Here is a 24,978-nt window from a genome sequence, read left to right on the forward strand (position 1 = left end):
CAACAAACTACAAAGAAAGAAAACATCCATTAGTGTGTGCCATCATAACACAGGACCACTGGTGGAGCTGATTCTGAATAAGGTATTCACAAATAAAATATTCTTTACAAATTCTTATTTTGAACAAATAGTTTTTGTTTTCGAGAACAACAAAAAAACTGAAATCATATCAAAAAGCTTCCTTTCCTCATGTGACCACAGTGAATATCTGTGCGCCTGCCCAGACTGAGTGACGTTCTCGAGTCAGGATGAAAAAGAGACTCACTGACTCAGGCTGACTGACTCCAGAGGAGGCTCTGACCGGGAGATCGTTACGTTATGTCACATTAGTATTGACATGTCTGCAGTCAGGTTCTGTCATGTTAGCGTTCGCCTGTCAGCTCCGTAATTCAGACTATTGTCTGCTGGTAAATGGTAAATACTCTTAGTTTTATATAGCACCTTTCTACCTATTATTACTCAAAGCGCTTTACAGTCATAGACACATCTACACATTCGCTCACACAAGCTCCTACACATTCACACACCAGCGCCACCAACTGGGAGCAACTGGGTTCAGTGTCTTGCTGAAGGACATGTGGCACGTTCGGCCAGATCAAACCGCTAACCTGTCTACCTACTGAGAACCAATTACACCTGTTGTCTCCCACAAGCACCAAATCATCATCACAGTCAGTTCTGCCCCTTCAAGTCAGCCTCAATCACCTCTATTAGCTGCATTTAATGAAAAACACCAACCAACATCGCATATACATCCATAATTATTATAATGGCTCATTAAGAAATAGTTATTTTTACACTTGTATATCCTAAATTACAAGTGTAACCCCAAAAATTGGATTTTTACACGTATTTTCAATTTTATTTGAATATAAATACAAATACTAAACTTGGATGCTTTGCACACCCCTACACAGGACTGTAATTTGTTATGTCTGAGCTGGTTGTTACCTCCATGAAAAGCTCAGAAATGCTTTGTGTCCTTTGGAAGACCCTCTCCCCCAGTTTTCTTTTCCTTTACTCCAGCAGTCCTGCCTTCATTGTGCTGTATTTCAGATTCAGTGCTCCATTCCCTTCCCCAGCCTTGTTTCACCATCTATTTACTGTCAAACAGATTAAGATACATGGCTGCCACTTCACCACTGTCAGTAATCAATAAGACAATCACACCTTTGTGCTTTATTATTGATACTAAGACACAAGCCCGAGACGAAGAGAATACAGGTAGCTTGGATCTGGCGTAACAGGTGGCCGCATTGAGCTGCGTCCATATATTTTTCTGTATATCTAAATGCTTTCCCTTTTCTCTTCCTTTTCTCCCCTTCTCTGTTTTGGTGCTTCCTGTTCCTCCGTTGAGCCTGTCCGACCTGCAGCGATTTCCTGAGCCTGGTGCAAGGCATCATGGACCTGCAGGAACTGCTGGCCAAGATGACCCTGAAGGTAAGAACGGAGCAGAACACGCACATATGAAGCTGCCTCCACCCGGGCAAACGAGGCCGTGACACAGATTTCACCGAGAGGCTTTCGCGCATAAAATGAAATACAGTATGTGCAAAAATATTGGCACCACGTCAGCGAAATAAAAATCTGGGTAAACCGGCAACTAATACCTTTTAACAGCTGTAGCACGGCTAAACAAATAAATAAATCAAAATGTCTTCGCTGCAGCGGGAGAAATCTGAGCCCTTTGATTTATTTATTTATTTAATTTTTGCCGTCTTCACTGAGGCGCATTGTTCTCCCTCTTCTGAAGTCGGCATCTCATTTGTTTGTTTAATTTCAGCGAGACGGCGCACAATAAAGATAGGAATTATTGTTGGGAAACAAAAACATAATGAACATGCGCCCTAATCTGTCTTCAGGAAAATATGATTATTATGTCAGTGATTATTGTGAGCGTGGACCGAAATGATTTCAGAACAAAGGGGGAAACGAAATACAAAAGGTAGCGTGCATGTAGAAGGGAACAGAAAATAGGCGTTTTATTCTTTTGGAACGTACGGTTGCATAAAAGAAGAGGTGAATGCTCCTTCAGAGATCCACTTATTCGCTCGTTCTGGAGCTTTTGGCCACTTCTCATTGCATTGGTTTTGACTACGGAAGCACGTGCACTCGCGCAAAAGTGACAGGCGCAGCACAGGGTGGAGAAAGGTTGTCGGGAAATGGTGACCGCATCGGCACAGCAGGAAGTGCGTCGAAGCCTTCCCAGGACTAAACGTCTGCATAAACTCTGAGCGTGTGTGATGGGACTTTGTGTTTGTGATTATGTGTGTGCCCTTCTCATGAGCATGCCATCAGGCAGAGGTGAGTGAAGCAAGGACGTGTCAGTGAGTGGGTGAACTATAGAACAATTTCCGCTGTAAATAAGAATGAGATGAAGACCATTACCCTACTGCTGCGTTAGTGCGTTCTCCTTCTCATGAGAGCGGCTCGACCTATTGCCACCTGACCTCGCTGCGCGCACGAGTCACAGCGGGGAGAAAGCCGCCATCGCCTACGCTGAATTGCTCTCTGCCTTTCCGCTGCAGAAAATAGGGGAATTCAGCATGAGGTGAATAATTGCCTGCCCCTTGGTATGTGATCCGCAGTGTCAAGGTGAGGTGAGATGACAACGAGCTCCTCTGTGCGCGTGGATTAGCATGGGAGACTTTGCATGTATTACACCTGTGTGTTTGCGCGAGAGAGAACAAGCTGCGTTGTGCCCAAAAGCTATAGTAGAAATAGCTCGGTACCTTTACGTTTTGATTCCTGTGTCGATATAGATGCCGGCGCGCCTTTTTCCTTGTTAAAGTGTTGATCTCCGTTACAAAAGAAAAACAGTTTTCTCGCCTACCACTATCACTTACCTCCTTCTGTGGCGTGTGTTATTTTGATTCTCGAGTTTTAAGTGAGCTGACGCTGGTTAGTGGAAAGTACCCGACAGTTTCACAGTTTTGTGCTGAGTTTTCAAGTCTATTTCTTTTCCATTCTATATAGCTCACTTTTAAACATATTAAGGGCCATGAGACGCAGACCCTTTTTGCTTTACCTCAAACATAGTTTGTCACAAAGGCTGCTAATGAGAAGTTTTCCATTTTGGAGCTGCCACGTCTTCATAGCGAGTCAGTGATGTGATTCTAAAGAAGTCATAGGTGTGGATGTGAGCGTGAATGCTTGTTTGTCTTTCTGTGTTAGCCTTGTCGGCGAGTAACCCCCCTCTCACTCAATGAAAGCTGGGATCCAGCCCCCTGTAAAGCCTCTACAGGGGAAGCTGTAATAGATGATGGATGGATGGATTTTCTTCATTTCTCTATCCAGCATTCATAGCAAAGAGGCCCACGTGCTGGCTGTGCTATTACTGCAGCACATAAGCCACTCCAAAAGAGGGCAACGCGTTTCTGGTCGAAATGCTTTTTCCGAGGCTTGCTTTGCTTGTCTTTCTTGAATCCACCCGACAGTGGTGGAAAGTGAAAAGTAAATCTAAAGTACAGCCTGTAGTTAGAATATTTGCATAAAGCACAAAACTCAGTTCAATTCAATATACTTAAGAGATGGAATCTTTGATACAATCAAGTCCAATGAGGATCTGGAGGCCTGGAGCCCACTGAACTATAAATTATTATCAAAGGAGAATCACACCATTAATCCCTGATTTAAGATCTAAAATATGGTAATCATTGACAGCCATCACAGCCACATCAGCTTCAAACAAGTTCCCTCGTACACCTATGACATATCCTTCAGACAAACAGGGCTACAGTCAAAAAACACATGGTGAAATAAATCCATCTTTTCCCTTTACTTCCTTTGTTTGGACTTTATTTAATTTTAATTCACACATCTCTCAGCCTCATGTGTCAACCTTAGGAATTGCACGCCGACCTCTGATTTGTTATACGTGGGACGGTCAGTACCTTGATAACGTCGTTTGCCCCTTCAAAATTGTCAAATCAACCTCCATGTAAAAAACATAGGGCAAGAATAATGAAGCCAACCCCTGGTACACTCACTACAATTAATGTATTCTATATGATATTTTTGCCACATTCAGAATGAACAAAATAATAATTCTATGCATGTTTATGGTGCTGACTAAGAGGAAATTTAGAAGTTTGGAGTTTTTGCAGTTCACTGTCTATTTGTTGCGACTAAAACATGACATATTTTTATGGTTATGTTATGAAATCACAGAACTTGCTTAACACATTATGCAACCGATTATAGGGCACTCACTGAAAAATTGGGAAATTGAAATTTTCAACTTTGGAGTGTTATTGTAGGGCATTCATTTTTTTTTTACTTTTGTCAGAGATGATGATAAATGGTGCATGACCCTTACATGGTAAACACATATAAACATGTATTTTATACTATTACTGTACAACATAAGTGCTGATTCAGGCACTTGTCAACATACACATTATCACATTAGACAAAATTATTCCACTTCTTCATGGTACCTAATAAAGCTGGTGTTTTCAGTGTTCATGCAGACATGGATGTGATCTTCACTGATTGGCTGGATGAGAACCACATGGTGCTAAACCTCACTGAGAAGCACTGGGACACAATTTAAAATGTGTGGAAGTTACCAAATATGGTTCCTCACCCCATGGAGGTCTGAGGTTAGGGTAAAACATGGATAATAAAACCACATGTGACACTCGGGATGCAAACCCTAATATTGTGTCCAGTAAAGTTCTGATAAACTAGACTGGCTAAAAAAAAAAAAAACACTTATGCTGATTGTCATGGCTAAATTAACACTGGCTGGTGCATCTCACGAACTATCTCATTCAGTCAGTCAAAGATGCGTCACTTACATAAACAGATAAATGAACTGTGAAGAGTTGAGCGTGGAATAAGCTGAGGAAAAAGGTCTGATCAGTGTGTAGGAATAAAAGCGGGGTGAGACAGCATTTGAGCTGTCAGTCCTGTCTGTCATTTCCCAGTAGATTATAGCCCGAGGTCTGGAGCGTGAGCTGCATGACGATCCCTTATGTGCCTATCTAATGAGTCGCTCCCAGCTCGAGCGGCTCTCTGTGAAAACGGACGCGGGCATGCCAGAGGGCTACGGGGCGGGGTGAGGGGGTAAACCTGCATGCGCACTACGACTCCTGATTTTGTAACCCTGACGGTTCTGTGTGTGCAGTTAAACTACGCAGAGTCTAGGCTGACTCAACTGGAGGGCTGTCACTGCGAGAGGACCTGCAGCGCCAACGGCCTGGTGTACAGAGACAAAGAGCTGTGGGTTGAGCCCGAGAACTGCAGGAACTGTGCGTGTAAGGTGAGCATCGGCTTCTTCCCCACAATCAAAGAGTGAGACCATGGGTTTGATGTATTTATTATTAACAATCATGCAATATACAATAGGAAATCTCTATTATGTAAAACACTTTGATCAGTTATTAATCAAAGAAAACACGCTTCAATCAGGTGAACGCTGCTACGGCAAGGACAAGATTTGAAACGGCCTTGAATACATTTCTACTTTTCTTTATGAGTGTTATTTAATCCCTTAACATCAAATGAATCATCATATTCCACACTGAGAGTGTCTTCTTCTTATTCTCAAATAGACACTCCTTTATAGTGACAGAAGACAGACAAAAAAGTCCTTGGCTGGTTGTGTAACAAGAATGGTGCGGGACATTGTCTTCAAATCCCCGAATCAATCAAGGTGCCTCAGCAGTATCATAAGAACTGTATGATGCAAAGAGTCAGTGAGGAAACTACACAAACGTCAGATACCATGTTAATTCGTAGCAGGCAGTGAAAGGAAAGTGGATGCACCATCAAGGCAAATGACAGCTTTCGTGCAACGACGTAGCAGTGTCTAACAGCAAGTCTTTCCCTTCAATAGAAAGCCACTAAAACCCCAAATTTGCTTCACACTAAACACTCTGCTTCCTTAACTTACTTCTCCTTCAGACCTCCCCTTCCCGGCCCGCACATCGTCGTCGCTCTCCCTGCCTCGTGCCCGCCCCCTAATAAGCCTGCCTGCGCTCATACATATGAGCCAGACTTTGAAATGTGTTGAATCAGGCCATCCCGAGCCCCTGGGGAATTAGACTTGCTGCATCATTGCACATCAAGCACCAGGTTGAATTTAGTCAGTCTGATTTCCTCCCGTGGACATGCCATTAACTGATAACCGCGGCATCCTGGGGGAATCATTTCCGATGACTCATGAAATGAAGAGGCGCTCGCAGAGAGAGATATCAGCCTCAAAAATGAAGGGAGTCCTTCAGGGCATGAATAACTACCTGCTATCAACAAGCCACTCGGCTTCAGTATCAGCTCAGTGATGAGTCTGTTCTTTGATTATATGACATAATAATTACTTTCTTTACCTGTGAATATGATAGCCTTCAGATCTGAATGTGGATTGGTTAATTTTGCAGCACATTGAGTTGTACTGTCATTGACACTTGATGAAAGAATACATCACATTGCATATGTTACAGGCTGTGTGTTTAGTGTTGTTTGGTTAGGATGCTTTAACACAAATGCTTTAACAAATGACACATGGAAGCATGTAGGAGACGAGCATCCAGGCGAGCATTCCTCAATGAGCTTTGGATTGTTGCATATTATTTTTGCATGTTTTTGCATAATATAATAAGAATAAAATAACCTCATTGTCCTACAGAATGGTGTGGTGGAGTGTCGCAGGATTTTCTGTCCTCCAGCAAACTGCTCAGAAGACCTGCTGCCCGTGCATGTCGACGGGACTTGCTGCAAGACATGCAGACGTGAGTATCAGCAGCGCACGAAGCTCCCACAGGGCAGAGGAAATGTTCACGACCGAACCTGTGAAAATCCATTTAAGCTAATGTGCAAAAAAAATACATTTATAAAGTGGTTGACTGTGTTCCTGCACAATTGCAAACTCTGTAAGGCTTTATTAAGAGTGATACTCAGGAACACTGTTTGGTGTAAAGAATAGATTCAGCTCTGTCTGCTAATGAAGTTGCAAATATTAACATTCCCAGCTAACTATATTACTGCCTTCAGTGGTAACTTTTTTATGCCAACTGCAGTCAGCATAAAAAAGTGGTCCACACACGGGGATGAGAACATTTACGCTCTGGTTCATAGACAACCCGCTTTACCTTCTGAAACACAGCCGCAGGACAAGTCTGAACTTTTGTACCTGTATTTGCATGCAATGCTAACTAATTAAATGATTAATTTTATAATGAATAATTATAAAAACTCAGCCTAGTTCTGTTTATGAATATACATTATTATTGTCATTTTGTATTCAATATTAATCTATCCCTTATCCTTTTACTAAAATATATTGGTTTCATGTTAATGTGTATTTAAAGAAATTTAAATTTGTGGGGGAAAATTAAAAAATATATATAAAGAATGTCTAATCAACCAAAGATTTTCTGACCACCCCTGCAGTACTTCCGCCGACCCCTAGAGGTCGGGGAGCCCCTGTTGAAGACCTATGCTTTAAGTCTTGACGGATGTTTTGTTGCCCTGCAGGCTCATACTTGTGCCTCTGTTTCCACTATTCCTAGCTCGAAAATGTTTTGAAAAGTGCAGATGGCCCATCAGAACCATTTATCACATCGAACTAACCAATCAGATGAAGAAAGGTTATTATGAAAAGACATCTGTTCCATGGTCAACGTTTTTTTTTGTTCCCTCCGGTTCTGCTATACAGTAACTTAGGCTGTTGCTGCATCTCTGCTAACCTATCTAAAACCCGCATTGTTGTTTTGTAGTAATCAGTTTCCTCTCACTGTCTTCAAACCTGAATCCACTCCTGCTTGGACACACAGACGTTTGCTTCCATCAAGAACTTTGCAAGCATCCAGCTTCCATTTAGCTGGCTAGAAAAGGCACAGCTGTAGACGGCTTTACGCCTGTAAACACATTTGCCGCTGTTGTTTTTCGTAGGACTCCACAGTATTTTATGCTTTCGAAGGTGCTAGTGCGACCAGAACCACTTCAAATATGAACACGAGTGTTGTTGTTTCAGGGTAATGTTCTGCTGGCACTGTGAATCCAGTGTAAACTATCTGCCAGAGCAAAGATCACAGTCGTCTGATTTTCATGGAAGCTGAAATAGCAGCACTATTTCAAGTATAAAGCACACAGGGGTCTGGTAACTGCTCACAGACCCACGGTGTCTCTCTTACTATACGGCTATACTGCTCTAAATCTCTGAAGTATAGAGTGTCTTTGAATAATTCCAGCCCTTCTCTGCCTCCCTCCATCCCTCTGCTCGCTGCTCCTTCCTCCTATTCCTCCCCTGTGAACATCAGAGCTCTGGCACAGATGAGCGAGGGAGCTGCTCCGCGTACCCCGGACCCTGGAGAGGAGAAAAGCAGGACTTCGTATCATGTGCTTCACTTTCTATTTCTGCTTTATCACCAGAGGAATATGCAGAAGGGCCTCCCTCTGTTGTATTCTTAATGCGCTGTTACATTTCCTCTCCACTTATGCACACTGGCCAAGAACAACTTTGTTTCTAACGGAATTAGCTATGCAGAACTTCAAGCGGGAAACTTTTTTTTTTTTCCCTCCACAGGCAGTCTTAAAATCATTCTTCACTATTTGTTAAAGCACCACAGATGGTATTAGCCGAACCTGAAGGTGTTTTACCGTTACTGTACTTACTTTAATAGAGTAATATAGAAACTGTCATGTTCTGTTTCCTTGCTCGCAGCAAAATGTACCTACATGGGACAGACGTTTTCTGAAGGCCAGCGCTTTTTGTCCAGGAGCTGCAGGGAGTGCAAGGTAACACTGCTTCACTCTACACTGTACCTTTCTCCATCGTTTAGCCTCGCCTCTCGCAATCAAATCGCCGGGTGGCACTTCTGTCCAGAGTAAACACGCTGTGATCATGTGTGTTATTCAATCAGCCAGCAGGCGTTATTAGTTTTTCCCTCCTTCCCGCAATCTGTTCAATCTGCAATTTTTTTTCTCCCTTTCTCCGCTCTAATGGTGAGATAGCCAGGTAATTAGAATAACTTATGAACACAGGCACACAATGGCCTGATTTGAATTGGAGCTTCATCATTGCGTGGATTATAATTGAAGTCATTATTCCAGAGCAGCATAGAACAGAGGTGCGCTTTCTTCAACGAGAAACCATTTATCTTTAAAGCCACCATTTTAAGGACAAAATTAGTGTTCTACCCATGCAATTGCTTACAAAGAACCACACATTTTGGACTCATTATTTCTGGACTCATTATGAGCCCTTCAGGACCCTGAAGCATCGTTATACTGTTTGTAAGCTATGTTTCAAGCAATAACCACCACTTTTACTCATGTACTTGAATGCTGCTTAGTGACCAATTTGTGGATAAATGATTTTTAGAAGTAGTTGAAAAAGCATTTTGAGGTCGCAGGCTTTTTGGAACCATGACAGCCTGTGCATTTATATATTTTATCAGGTGAACTTCATTGTAATTTCTAGTGATTTGAACATTGATAGATTGATTGACCATGTGTCTGGCCATGTATTATCACAGTGGGTGAGAGACGGGGAGTGTAGTTCAGTGCAACAATGAACAAGTCCCATGGGACTAGTTTTACTTGAGAACCTCCTGTTATTTGTAATAATAGCCATCTGTGATCTTACTCCCATGCGAAACGGCCATGTCCGTAAATTGCAAAGTGAAAATTACACCGCAAATGATACCTACCCTATTTCTCATAGCACAGAGGTCTTGTGATAATACTAATCCAGTGCGAATCAGCATCTCTGTGATTTTTCCAGACTTTTGTTCGATTGTCTGCTTTTTTCTCCCTCTTGTCATTTAACAATGATGAAAGTGATGTGCTGTAAATCAGACAGATGTTTGGATGCAAAGTCAAGATGTTGCTGCCCCTTTCACACATTTATTCTCCTAAATTCATTAAGTCAAGCATTAATGTGGTTGTTGGCAAAGGTGGGGCTGACTTGAGTACTGCCTGGTCATTTCTCCCCCGAGATCACATGCCTCATCACTACAAGTTTTATTATTGAAAATCATTTCTTTTTTATTTTTTTTTATTATCTACTAGAATTTGCAGAGTGACTAAAGTGTAAAATGTCCTCCGACATGGAGTGGAGTGTAGCGGAAAATAGCAGAGACTTACCTATGGATAGTAATGCGCCATGTGAAACACAGACTGAATCACGTGATGTCCCCAGGTAAAACTAATCTCGTGCCAGTAAAGCTGTACAGTAACAGGAGCAATAAAAAACAAGAGAAGGAATGGAGGTGGGAGAGGAACGCATTAAGGCCAGGCCTGGCCTTAATGCGTATCGATGATATGTGAAATGAAAAAGTATGCTCCACAGCTAAACAACTACTATTGGTTTCAGCCGGTCTCATGTTGGTAAATGACCCCAGATTAATGCAGGGACCCTAGATAAAAGCTGGAACTCAGCCCGAATGTCCTCCCCTTCAAAAAATGTAAGTTGGTCTGGAGTCCCTCTGTTGGTAACAGGTCTTTCCCTGCCATTATCAGACGTCTGAGTGCAGTAGAGATGATTTGTTTTTTACAATAAGGTGGCTCTGACTGGTTACAGGACAGGCTATGAAGATTCACCAATTTGATGTATTATCATATAATAATATCATATAATTATTAAGTTGGCAAGTGTCTCAGCACATTTTTCTTTTTTTAACATTGCTTTGGTCTCCACAGACACCTGAGAATAGCGTACACCGAACAGCCACAACATTAACTTCCCCACCGGTGAAGGAAGTAAATTGACCATCTTGTGAGAACACAATTTGAACACATTTGGACCTGACATGTACCACCCACCTAGACCCCAGCCATTAGCAATGACACCCCTTGATGACAGCATGACAGCCTGACACAGACACACAAAAAAAACGATTTAGGAACAACTCACATGAAGACCTTCACAAGGTGTTGACCTGGCCTCCCCTCTCCTCAACCCACAGGAGCCAAAGCCCCCCACTAACACAGGGGAGACCCAGACAATAATAGGAAGGTGGTCATAATGTTATGTGTTATGCCAGTCTTAATGACAGTGAACCTTTAAAAGTACGCAAAGCAAAGAAGAAAGAACTCCTGTACAACTATAAATTTGAACAAATGTAGTCCTATGAGCTGCTGTGAGTGTAAAATATTTGTGCAGCTTTAATCAATTAACTAAAAGACTCGTTAATTTGTGATGAAAAATCCATTAGTTATTCAGATGATGTCTGATAAAAGACCCATGAGGCATCTGCACCAAATTTGAAGATGACACAAGGAAGCGGTGTGTGTATATATATATATATGTCGGTTCCCAGAACAGTGTGTCATTGAAGGAAGTTGTGAAGGACAAAGGCGTCTTAGGGATTTGATTCAATACTTGAGACCTTGAGAGGCATTACAGGCACCACCAGATGTAGCGGCCAGACTGCCTCTATGTGTCTGCCATTTGTTATGTAGACCCAGGGGAAGCTGCCACCAGGTTTTTATCTACCTTTATTTCCTTTCTTTGGTGGTATGTATCTGCTCCTTAGCCGTTATCTGAATTCGCGCTCTCCTTGTGAACGTGATCAATCTGTCCCTGCTGCTCCACTGTCATGGAAGCCTCATTCAGTGTGTAGTGCCTTAAAATAACCTCTATTTAAAAAAAAATAATAATAATAATAATAATAAATAAACATCTAAAAAAATTAACTATTTAGGTTTATTACATTTGAAGAGATTACAATGTTCCAGCTGGCATAAGGCGCCAATATGTCGGCCTTTATGTGAGGCCAGAGCTTATCAGAATTAAACAACATAGCATTTGAATATTGAGCTTGGCTTGGCTTGCATTGTCTGACTGCTGTTCAAAACTTCCGAACAATGACTGACAGATTTATCTACAAAAAGCAAAGAGCCACCTTTCAGAGGCGGGCTATTATGTGACTACAGTGGTCGTGTTCTTGCGGTAAAATATAAGCTGGTGTCAGTGCGCCCTGGCCTCCCTACATTAATCATTTCATAAGCTTGTAAGTGGATTTCACAATTTTAATTACCACCATATGTGACCTCCATTGTATTGTTTGTTTTTGCGACCGTCTGGCAGGTAAATCAACTCAATGCTAACAAAAAGAAAGGGGTTGGAAAATGTTGTGTTGTAGATTTGAATGCTGGAAGAGAAGTGTATACATTTCCTCTTTAAACAGAAGACGCTCCTGATGCCGAGACCTTGACGCGTTTGACCCCAGCGCTGAAATTTGAATGTCTTGCCTCCGCCCTTGTAGAACGGCCTGATGGTGAAAGTCACCGAGACTTGTCCGGAGATCAACTGCACCGTCAGCGAACAGGTCTTACCAGATGGCAGATGCTGCAATGTTTGCAGAGGTATGTTGTTGTCCTTCTTACCGCTTTCTTCTCAGTTGCATGAATCCCCCTTTCTTCGGTCGTACGTGTCGCACACCACTACCCTGTCACCGTGAAGAGTAAACACAGTCTAGCCTTTCCGGTGCTGAATCAGCCTGCTCCTCTGCAATGATTCTGCTCCTTTCCCTTTCCACTCAGTATGAATTCTCTTTGACTGGGTTACCTATCAAAGCAGATTGGTCTATCTGCTGTGGAGCACCTGCTATGCCAATTTGCCTGAACCCCGCTGCTTTGGCAGGGAGGTACTCCAGGGTAAATGGCCACCAGTAATTCAGTAAATACATTGAATAAACAAACTGTAGGAAGCTGTCAGCTATAGAGCCATAATGAAAGAATCCTGGGGCAGGTTGCGAGGAAATTGCGCTCTCGTTTAGGAGAGATAGGCAGCGTGCTTTAGACCGACCATATTCAGAGCAGTGGAAGATGTAAAGTATGTAAAAGAGAAGGCGAGCAAAATGCGCTTTTCGAGACAGAACGGCAAAAAGGTGGAGAAGGAAGGATATTAAAAAGCCTGCAATGTTGGAAGGAGAAAGCGGGAAAAGAATGAATGAAGCGGCGAGATTAAAGTTAAAGAGTATTTTAAGCACAGGAGAGGAGAGGGAGATGAAAAGAAAGGTGAAGAAAGATGCTAGTAAGACTTGATATGCTGGGTGTAAAGCTGGGGATAGAAGATGAATGAGGAGAAAGAGTACAATAGAGAGGGAGAAGAAGAGAGGGAATATATATAGTCTATAGGAAAGGATGGCAGTGAGAGTTTACACTGTAAGAACCAGCAATAAAAGACTAGAGCGTCAGAGCCTTCTTCTCTTTTTCTTTCCTTCTCTCTCACACACACCCACAGCCGCTAAAAACTCAGAGCCGGTCATTATTTCCTAATCATCTCTAGACTTCTCTTCCACTGTGTGACTCACTTTACCACCACTCTCAGAATGTATTTGTGCCTCGCTGTTAAGTCCTCAGAGCCACGCTGGCTTTGTAATTACACAATTGTGTAAAAAAAAAAAACAATTTCACCGTAGTTGAAAACAAAAGATAGAGCGAGGGGCCGGGGTGTGCGCTCATTGCAAATGAACATCCAGAGGTCGCAAAGCAGAACCTGTATCCAAACTGTACTTTGTGTAATCGTCGCTTTAAGATGGATTCTGTGAGGGTGCTGCTGGAAATGTGGAAGAGGGTGAGGGGGAGAATAATGCCGACTTGGCTCTTTCCTCAATAATGGCTCCCCAGGCTCCCTGCCTCTCAAGGCTTTTATGTGCAACCAGTCTGTCACTCATTACGGGACATGATGGGGTACATCAGCTCATACTCACAGCACAGGACAATCGTCCCTTTGTCTGTCTGTCACCTCCTTATCTGTCAGACTAATTCTCAGTCTGTCTCTCTGTCCCGTCACATTTTTTTCGGTCTCCGTCTGGTTTAGTTCGGATTTGAAAAAGACTTGCGGCACACGGGCGGAGTTGTTTGTCAGTCAGACGCAGTGTAATTCAAATTTTATTTAAACTGTGAAAGCAGCTACGTATCATTTTGGAGGGTCGTTGAGTTTTGAAATTTGCACAGGTAGGTACAATAGATAGAAAAGAAGATAGATAAATAGTAAAAATAGTATGTAGAAGCAGAGCTCCAGTTGTTCCTGCTCTGAAATGCACAGGCTGAGTAAAGTTCGGGTAGCGGTGCAGTAGTTTTTCGTACCTGCCTGCTGAGCACGTATTTGCCTGTCGAAGTAGCAACATACACGTGGCTCATAAAAGCTTCCTTTAAATGATGCATCTGTTTGTACGGAGCAACTAAGCATACCTGAAGAGAATGTTGTTGTTGTCTGTCAATCAGCTGAACGGATGGATGGATGGATGCTCTGAAATCTTTCTGCATGAGCAGGATTTTGCACATTTTTGTTTTGTGTTGTTGCTGCTGCGCGCGTGTTTGTGTGCGTGTGTTTGCATGGAAGATAAAACTTTTATTCCCACACTAAATTTACCGCAGTCGTAAAGCCATCCACCGGGTGTCTGATCATCCACGGTATTTCAGATGACAGAAACGAGGTTGCTCTTTTGTGCATTTGTCTACTTTTATCTCTGTGCACAGCTCTGTGTGTGCGTGTTTTTTTTTTTTTTTTTGTGCGTCTGTACACAACTTTCCACGCCTTGAATGAGCAGATTTTAATGCTTCCCTCACTTCTCTCTTTCAGGTTATGACTTCTGCGCAGAGGGACTCATTTGTGGAGAAAACTCTGAGTGTAAAAACAGGAATACTAAAGCAGAGTGTGAATGCAAGAGCGGCTATGCCTCCATCCATGGGGATTCTACTTACTGTGAAGGTAGGACTGCATTTTACTGAGCTAAGGTTGAGCTGGAGCTCATGCGGCTGACTCGTAATATCTATTAGCCTGGGATGTTAAAAAGCAGTCGTGGATGGAAGCGTTTAATTCATTGTTCTCTTTCAGGAGGGTGTCGATGAAAGCTATGGGCTGCAGACTGAGATTTTTAATGAGCTGAGGATATGACATGATGATGATGGCTGGCTGTAAAAAAAGAACAGAGATTGTTCAGTGCACAGGTGTGAACTAATCTGAACTTTTATTATCAGAACTTGGCCAAAGCACTGAAATCACCACAGTTTAAGCAAGGAGTGAACTGCATGAAACGCTGACGGGTTGATTTGATATGGAATGAAAAGGGTTTGTAAGGTTCATTTTAGGCAATTTAAATAAAATGAAAGGACCTCTTTGTTAATTGGCTTTTGTAATATTATTAAATGTTACCACCAGTCGGGGTGGCTTTGAGCTTTAAATCGATCTTCTCAATCGGACAATTTTTTCATATTCATGCAACGGGACGTTTAAAATTGTGAATATAATAGTGCTGATGCAGATGTGGTCTCACTGTGTTTCAGTCAGCGTGATCAGCTCTTGAATGAAACGCACAGTTTCTTGTTTGACATCATGTTCAGCTCAGTTTAATCATAAATAATATGATTAATTAATTAATTAAATGGGCAACGGGAGATGTTTATAACCGCAGACCATGTGTCAGAGACAGAAGTCGGAGTCAGTGCTGTACTGCTGGATTAACCGTTCATGGCATATTTGAAGTTTCTGCGAGTTTGGTTTTTGTGCTCTTGCATCTTGAAAATGAAATGAAATGAAACAAAATTGATGTGCTGCTGCAGTGTCAGATATAACCTTTTCGAAGTCTAGACGTATATCCAAAAACAAGTTGAAACAACACCCTGCTATGACCTGAAGGGCTTCAGTAGGCGCTTCACCACTCATCCGTGTATCTTCTTCAGTTCTAAATGACGGGTGGAGAGCTGGGGTTTGTGTGTTTCGACCACCTGAAACTTGCGTGTAAGGGATCTGTTGAGTGGTGTAACGTCCTCGAGAAAACCTGCCAGTCCAGTTATCATCGTTTCAGCTTGTTTTTGGATATACCGCGTTTTCTACGGACATAAGACTAGACTAGATGTTTGTATTTAGTTGGCTCATGTGCTAGGTCTTTACATGATAACAAGGAAACCTTAACTCTGAGACTAGAGTTTCAACTATTTGAAACCCAGTATTTATTGGATAGGAAGTAATGCCTGAGGAAGATGCCGTGGATGCCCCTGCTCAGATTGTGCTGACTACCTGTGTGTACAAATGGATGGGTCAAATGAAAAGAACAAACTTCCTGTGTGGGACATTAAAGCATTGTGTTCTAAATCAAACTTTGCCAAGACTGGCACCTAACTTGCAGTGGAAAAAGCTCCCATTACAAAGCTACAGTATACTTGGGTGTTTGACTTACAGTACACTTACAATTTGCCATCTCATTCTGCCTACTCTGCATGCATCTTTTTCCTGTAAAACTAAAGTCTGAGAGCAGAGATGAAATTCTAGCCTTTTTCAGGGGATTCCAGCCTCTCTGAAAAAGTCATCAGGGTGCTACCAGTTTGCAGATTGTTAGCTGAGTAAAACCCCCAGTCTATGGGTGCTGGAGGGCCGGATTACTCGCGACGGAGCTAATGGCCTTATTTGATTAAGAGGCTTGGGAGCATCAGTCTGTGGATTGAAGGATTTGCTCAATGCTCAGTGCGGTTGTCTTTGGGTCCGAGCCACAGCAGACTGAATCCACTAAACATAGTTGAGAGCTGGGTAGCTACGAGCCCTCCTGTCTGTCTGCCTCTTGTTTGATCTGCATGGTAAAGAGGTTTACCCAGAGCTTCGCTCCACCCCACGACAGTCCCACACCGTATGAGTGAGGGCTGGAAGACGCTGATTGTTAGATCAACTATGTAAATCGTGGAGCAATAGCTGTATTGGCTGCTTCCGCATGATCCGTGTTTGTGGGTTGCACCCTGAAGGCAGCTCAAACTTCTATTGTATCTGGATTAGCTTGATCAGACCGTATGGCGATATTCGACGTGGATTCACTCTCACCTCCAACTTAAATTGGCTTAGGATGACATGTCCGACATAGCAAACTGGGGTAATCACATCTTTATTTGTTGACTTATTTAAACAAAGACATTCAGTCTGATGGGGTGCCATTAATACCCTAATAATTGTTTGATTGCTTTATAAACATGGGCTGTAACCTGCCACTGGATGCGAGCACGTAGTGGCCGTAATGAGAAGCTGAATGATTGAGGAGGAAATTATTAACTTGTTAGAGAAAGTAACTCTAAGCTGTCTCGCATCGTAATTATTCATCCTTTACTTTAAACTGAATATACAGTTATTCTCAGTGGAATATTTTAGCTAGGATCTTGGCTTTTGTTGAACACATTCAGAATAAAGGTCCTCACCTGTCGCTAATATGTATTAGCAATTTAAACAAAACTGAACTTGAAAAATGTTAACAGATGTCTAATTCTTGAAACCACATAGTCATTTACTTGATTTTCTTTAGCAACTAAACTAACAAAAATAGATAAGTGAACTAAAATCATCATGGAGCGATGAACGCACCACTTCACATGATCTCATTGGGAAGTACTGCAAATGTGAACACGACTGCGAGACTGCAGTGCAACAGCTTACTTTAAACTTTTTAATACTATGCACTGAGAAAACCCTAAAGCATATGTCTGAGTAACTCTTCTGAAAAATAAGAGGTCAGAGAAAGTGTCTGTTTTTCAGCAATAACTTTAAGTGAGATTTTAACATAAATTTTAATACCTGTCAACCGTAATATGCTAGTTCATATGGGGAGGCGCCAATTAATATTAAACGGTGTGTGTGTGTTTTTTTTTTGTTTTTTTCGGTTTGGGCTCTGTGACGCATTACCAGATCTGGCCTGAACCTTAATGCCAAGTAAGATTTCACCGGTTGAATGGAGGGACAAATCCAGTCAATTTTCCACCATTGGCCAAGCATTCGATGAATGGTTTTTATTTATATTGCTATTTGTGATGATGCTGTTTTAAGTTATTAATCATCATTCACTGTTTCACTTTGCATTATTCAGTTTAATAGGTGCAAGTTGAGTTTTGGTGCCTCAGTTTTCAATTACAATGCATAATTGACTGGTGATGTACAAATGACAACAAAATGGTTTTTTTTTGGTGTTGTTGTTTTGTTTTTACTGAAAAGTAGAATTAATGGATTTGACCATTCATCCACAGTTGAGGACAGACGATTCACTTAAAAAAAGTAATATGTGCCTGATGTGTGTACCTTCCAATTACACTGATTTATGACTCAGAGAAGAAGGACGTTTTTTTTTTATTATTATTAAATAAATGCTTTTCCAGGGCATCAGAAGTCAATGAATGTGTTGATATTCAAAGCCATCTGCCTATCCTCAGAGGAAGCAGAACATGCACACGTGTAGAAACACAAACACACTAACAATGGTGTATCTATCGCCCTCTATTCTATCAGTCAGGGTCCATGCATTTACTTATTCCATTAAAGATTTATTCCTGCATATGGACTGGTGTCCATCTGGTTTTAAGATGGGATTCCGGTCGGACGCATCACTCTAAGGATGTTAAAACAGATCCTCCTACACTCTTTAGATGTGTTTAATAATCGTGGAAGAAACCAGTGATTTCTGATGTCTCGGCATGGATACGTGGAAGAGTTGTAAGCAACATTTCAGTTCAGTCTCAGCTGGACTTCCACACAGCTATCTTGAAGACCTTTCCTCCCTCCGTCACCTTCTTTTATATTGATCATCAAAGAGCAGCATGATCCCACCATACAGCGCATACAAAATGCAGTATATTCTATAAGACTCCTTCCGCTGTGAATTCCAGTTGAATAATAATTTCTTTTTTTTATCTTTTGGCTGCGTCTCTCACTGCCCGGAAAGCTGTTAACTTATTTATGTTTTTTTTGTGTAGCAGAGGCAGTATGATGAAACTAATGCAGTCATTTAGTTTAATTAAATGTGTATGATTTGGAGGAAGAACTTTGCTGGAAACCAAAATGAGAGATAAGAAGTTGTCGTGACACTAAAATTAATAAATACAAACAATTTGGAGTGAGGCTGTTACAGAGACAATTATGAATTCTGAGTGGACATTTAGTTGCTAAAATAATAATTGTGATTAATGATTTAGAGGGTTTTTGGCAACTGTTTCCAGCATTGTTCTGTATGTATTGGTGGCACTATTTCTCCCTTGAGTGCCATTAAACTACAGCAGAAGAAGAAAGGGATGTTTCTCAAGGATTTGTGGTTAAAAATGTTTGCAAACTGTGTTGGCATTGGCACAGATGTAAGTAGGGTAATGCCATGCCATTTTTACAGGTCATAGCAAGTCCCACTTCCCACATAACTGTGAATCTATGAGTATGTAGTGAAACAGAACTGTGTATATCTTAGGTCCATGTATGTTATAGGTAGATCGATCAGATAAATCCTCTTATCTATTGAAACACTAATTACCATTGATGAAATGCTCTGACTAGACGTGTCACGCCACTTGATGCTGTTCCATTCAGCGTACAGTACTCTATGCAGCTTGTTGCAGACTGATTATCCTCAGCACCTCTTGTTTACACTGATATTCTTAGAGTCTTAGCAGATCTGCTGCATCCTCTCTCGTCTCCAGAGAGCCCTGGCTCTCGTGAATGCTGCCGCTTGCTGTTGTTTTGCTGACAGCCTGCTAATTGTAGCCAGTAAAGTGTCCCGTATTGTTGACGACACGCAGAGTGGGGCTACCTCAAAATAAAGCTCCAAATAAAGGCAATGTAATACCTGCTGATGTGGAGAATTATCTAAGAACAAACGGCACCACTCCCAAATTTCCTAGCTCAGTGCTGCTGGGACTCTCCTCCCAAATGGCCCATTGTTACACGAGATTCTGCTCTGTATGTCTTTTTCTGGGTGAAATCCCAGCATGGGTCTAATGTTGAACCAAAGCACACCTAGACAGTGAATATCTTTCTTTCATTGCATTTGTTCTTTATATAGACCTTTTTTCATCAACACACCCCGGTCCGCGAGGCGCTTTTTTACAGCCTCTCAAGTCCTTCTGTGAACTTCCTTCCTCTTTCATGTTTCAAATTAAAGACGCTATCATCACGGCGCGTCCTTGGAAATGTTTATGGGCGAGTGCATTAGCGAAAAACAGAGCAGTTAGGAAGACGCTTTGCTCGAGTCAAGTATTTTCACATACGCGGATTCGAAGCTTATTTCCATAGAAATGGTCTCGGGAGGTTGTTGTGGAGAATGCTCCTGCTGTTAAGGACCCTCATGGGTCACTCTGCCCACATTAATGACGACATTAGCTCCTGTTGTGCCAAGTAACTCTTCAGTAGCTCTTATGCGCGGCTCCGACAGGGTCTCTCCCTCTGTTTTACACATTTGCTTTACCACCTCAGTAGCTGTGTGTTTTGGATTGAAAAGTTTAACTTTTCCTAATTAATAGTTCTTTTTTTTTTTTTTAATCAAACATATGTTATATCTCCTACTTTACTTCGCTGTCAATCAGCGTCTGGAGCTGCTTTCTTCAGCAGTTTTATTCAGCCGACAGGCAGCTTTTTTCTTTTTCATTTTTTTTTAACTGCTGTGAGTAATAAGATTAGAGCCCAGTGAGAGACCGACACATCAAACCTAACAGGGCTATTTCTGTTTGTTCAGCTCGCTTTCATTTAGCTCCGGAGCAGCCGAACTCCCCGGGTTCAGGGACCGACTCTCTGATGTGTTCCCTTAGCTACACGGGCTCTTGGGAGGCATTTTATGATGTCCCCGATTTCCAGTCAATCTCCCCTGACTCCACAGCAGATTTCATCCCTTCTTCCCTTCTTTGCTCTATCCCTCCGCTCCTTGCTTTTACCACTTACTGGTAATATGCTGTGACTTTGGCGCTAATATCGTCACAGTTACTGCCACTGGAGCAGCGTGAGCCATCTCGTCTGATGCGTTTCCGTATTCTGACGGATCATGGGTGGCGTTGGGGGCATTAAATGTGTCTTAAATGTTCACATAACCCATGATGTGTTGCACTCATTGGAAGACATGAAATATGAACTTAAACATGTTGTCCTCGTTAGCGGACACTTTAGTCTGCCATCTAATGATAGCAAATGGTCAATACACTAGTCGGTAAAAACATGATAGTGATGATGGCATTTCATTAGATTCATTCTACAAATGATCACAGGACAAAAGTGGACGAGGAACAAAACCCCATCAAATTCTATGATTAAAACGTATTTATTTATGCTTATTAACGTTTCTAGTTTGACATGACCCACAAATTCAACAAATTTTATCAATAGCAACGAGCAGCAGCCTCATTTGAGGACATTGGGACTTCATTGTTCACAATTCTGGTTTTGCTCAGCCGTGTACAGGTATTAAAATAAACAGATTTATATTTTGTCACACATTGGTGACTTTAGTATAATATAAATGATGAATAATTCCAGTGTCCACATATGAGGACATTGAGTTTTTCTGCTAATACTTCCTGTTGAAAGATGATGCTTAGTTTTTATACTTGTTAGGTTCTGCTGATCCCAAATGGAGAAATTAAAAATGCATACCAAGGAGGATAAACCTTTTTAGCGTGCAGTGATTTACTTATGATTTTAAAGAATGAAAGAAGGATTTTTTTTTCTCTGAACGTGCTTTATGTTCTGGATGTAAGTGTGCTGAACATATAACAATAAGTGAAAGGGTCCTTTAACAACTCATGATGCCTTTATGCATACTATGCTGGTTAAGCAAAAATAAGATATATGTTTATATATTTATTTTTATCTTAGAGGACTGACCTTTTAAATCATATTGTTCTGATGGTCTTTTCACTTCATCCTCCAGGCTTTTGGTGACTTGCTTGGGGACCGCTCCCCTATAGCGTGTCCTCATGTCCTGAACCCTGTTTGCTCAGATGTTCACATGTGATAAAGTCAATATCCCAGGCACCCAGGAGAGATGAATTAGGATTTAGGAAGCGCAGAGTTTTTACCCGTCTTGTCTCTGCTTGTTGCTGAGGCCGATAGAGCTGCTGTCTGTTTCAGCTGATGTTTACAAATCAGCTGAAATGAGCTGGCCATTTAGCTTCTGGCTGGGGCAGATCACACAGACACAGAGATACATGGTGGCGGGAGGTCGCTGCTACAAACGGACAGAAATACATAAAAATCTCTGGCAGTGCAGACCTACGGGAATCATGTCCTTAGACGCTGGAAATGAGCCAATCAAGGGCAGTGGCTGTTTACAGAGCCTCCCCAGTGGGGGCGAAGGAGTGTGTTTACAGGTCAGTGTGTGTGTGTGTGTGGCGTGTGTAGCTGTTCTGGCTTTTCAGATAAACCCCAGAGTGCAGCACCTGCCCTGGTGCTACCGCTAATCCGCTAAAACTGACAATTTCTGCTTACTTTCCCCCGCTGAGTCCGGTCACACATAACAACACCAGGAGCCAGAGGAACATGGTTCTAATTTCATATTACAGACCACTTGTGCTGTTGCGTCGTTAATGTTCTCCGTGCAGTGCTGATGAGAGTTAATATGATGTACACTGAGAAGCATAATTCAAAGAAAGTGACTTATTGATTGGGAGAGGTCTAGATAATCCTCATTTGTCCTTATTCAGCCTGCGATGATGGGAGCAGCGGTGTGCGTCTGTCTCTTGTGGCACGGGCGAGCGCTGCTGGCTGAATTGGCTCTCGCTCAGTGGCATTAAAGAGTAATTGGCTGTGTTTGTACTTCTGCGAATCAATCAGGTTCTCTGTGGGAACTCTGCCTCCGCCGTGTTAAAACAAGGATGTAATGACAGGGAACGAATGAGCAACAGCATCTGCTCCTCCTTTGTTCTGTACATTGCGGGGAAAAGGGAGGCTGAGGTGGGTTTAGTGGAGGAAATACAACAAAGGAAGACGGACAGACACTAAGTAAGGGCAGATAAAGACAAGGGCAAGCTAAAAGGCAGCAGTGCTATCCTGTGCCAGCAAACTGCAGAAAGCAATGCCCTTTGCGAAAGTTTGTTTGTCCTCTCCACCCAAAAAAGGGCATGTTTTGTAATGAACTTTGAAAGTCCTGCACATCCCTCACAGGCAGTTGGGGTAGTGCTGGGGTCTAAAAAGGAAATAAAAAGCCTGTGCCTGTGTGGGTTCTGTCTGGGTACTCTGACTTCCTCCCGCCATCCAAAGACATGCTTGTTAGGTTAATTGGTGATTCTAAATTGGCTGTAGGTGTCGATGTGGTTGCCTCTCTCTCTGTGTTAGCCGTGGATAGACTGGTGACCTGTGACCTCTCCAGGGTGTACCTTGCCTCTGGCCCACTGACAGCTGGGATAGGCTCCAAACTTCGGGTTCTGTTTTATGGAGTAAGTCTTTCAGTGCTGCAGGCCGTATTACAAACAACAGGATGTGGTCAGTGTGTTAATATTCAAAGCCATCTGCCTAAGAGAGGCAGAGAAAGAAGGAATTTCCCATTTATTGTAGAGGAAAGGCCAAAAACCTGCCAGTGTGCCCACAAAAAGAACTGTCATCCATTCAGTACTATCATCAAGGCTTCCGTCCAGTTTTTATTACATTGTATTTGACAAGCATGTAATTTAGTCAAACATTTAGTTTTGTCATGTTTTTGCAACCCTCAAATCTGGAAAATGCACTATTTTCTTTTTACTTGTTTTTTGTTCATCCTGGTGACAGGATGGATGAAAAGATCAGTAATATTATGTTTGAAATATAAAGCTAGCACCGGATTTGCTCGACTTAGGGTAATGCGCTGGAAATGGTGGAAACAAGCGCTCTGGCTCTGTCAAAAGTGAAAAATAACTGCTGCCATCACACGGCCAGTAAATACAGAACAAAGATGTCTTTATTAATGGCTTGATCAGACTCTCTCCAGATGAACCACAGGTCAAGAGATATTTGATTCTCAGATCTAACCAGAAGGGCAATGGGTCTGTCCCCTAATTGAGTTTGAAATGTGAGACGCAAGCAGTGACCCATCCACTGCTGCAGGGCCCTTGACCAGTAACTGCTCCTGTGAGCCAGTCAGTGGCTCACTGTTCGCGTGGAACAAAAAAGGTTCTGCCAAGTCATAGGCCACCTTCGTAGCTACCACAACAATCTTTTTTTCTCCGGTTTTCCTCGGCATTGTTTCGAGAATTTCTCCATAGATGTCGATCCATTGCATTTACTTGTAGAAAGGCTTTAATACATATACCAGGCCTATGCGTAGCACTGTTTCTGTCACAGAAACAGTACGTATTAAGGATGTGCGATACCACTATTTTTCCTTTTGATCTGATACCAAGTAATACCAAGGCTAATATCACAATACCGATATCGATACTTTTAGATGTTTACTTGTGTGTATGAAAACAGTGACTTTTGCAATGAACATTTGTGAGTGTTATTATGAATAATTGATTTTATACCTCTTTATAAGTATTAAAGAAGCTGCCAAATAGCAGACTCTTTAATGAGAGCAATTAAAGGCAATCTGAGCAAATCAACAAGTCAACTGAAAATCTGAGAAAATCAATAACTCTCAAACAAAAATGAATCTAAGAACAGTCATTCTGACTTTTTGGACTAGATAGAGTGGTCTTCAGGTTAGAACTTGAACTTTGACAACAAAGGTCTCATTCCCTATCATTTCCCATTTACAGGTTTTTGTTAAGAAACAACAGCATGTTGACATATTCTACGTATATATCCCCGTATTTTCACTATGTACCTGGATGTTGCCTGCCTCTCTGAATTTAAGAGCTTCTACCATAGAGGTCTGTCTCAGTCGTGAGAGCAGTTCCCTTCGTTCCCTCTCTCTCTCACGCTTTTTACTTTTTCAGAATTGATTACAGATTCAGTGTCATAAAAGTATTATTATTTCTTTTGAAAGCAGACTTGGTATCGATATTTTGATGTGAAGATCAATTCTGAAAACCACACATGTAGAAGTATCGATATTTCTGGATCTGTACGTACATCCTTAGGCCATGTTCCTTTTTAGCTCATCATAGTTTCGAAGCAACACTATATTGCCCTAGCCACCCAACCCAAGGGTCAATATTTGATGCAGCACCATCACAAGTCTGTAGTTGTTACAAGCTCGATAATTGTCTTGTATACCCTGGAACCCGGATTCAAAAAGATGCGGTTCCTGTCGCTGAAAAATCTAGATCCATAATGACAGATGCCAGAAATGTGCAAGATTTATGCAGTTTCACCCAAAACATGGATTT

General features: G+C 41.9%; 1 protein-coding gene across 1 annotated transcript in view; it reads left to right on the forward strand.

Moving 5' to 3' along the window:
• Positions 1–24,978, forward strand: part of LOC125005460 (protein kinase C-binding protein NELL1-like) — a 221,566-nt gene that overhangs the window by 73,564 nt on the left and 123,024 nt on the right. Inside the window, exons 7-12 of the mRNA XM_047580815.1 lie at positions 1,358–1,440; positions 5,132–5,266; positions 6,632–6,734; positions 8,669–8,742; positions 12,216–12,315; positions 14,540–14,668. Coding sequence (XP_047436771.1) covers positions 1,358–1,440; positions 5,132–5,266; positions 6,632–6,734; positions 8,669–8,742; positions 12,216–12,315; positions 14,540–14,668 — 624 coding nt within the window. The remainder of the gene's footprint in view (positions 1–1,357; positions 1,441–5,131; positions 5,267–6,631; positions 6,735–8,668; positions 8,743–12,215; positions 12,316–14,539; positions 14,669–24,978) is intronic.

This window comes from Mugil cephalus, chromosome 3 (assembly GCF_022458985.1).
Source record: "Mugil cephalus isolate CIBA_MC_2020 chromosome 3, CIBA_Mcephalus_1.1, whole genome shotgun sequence".
Classification (NCBI taxonomy): Eukaryota; Metazoa; Chordata; class Actinopteri; order Mugiliformes; family Mugilidae; genus Mugil; species Mugil cephalus.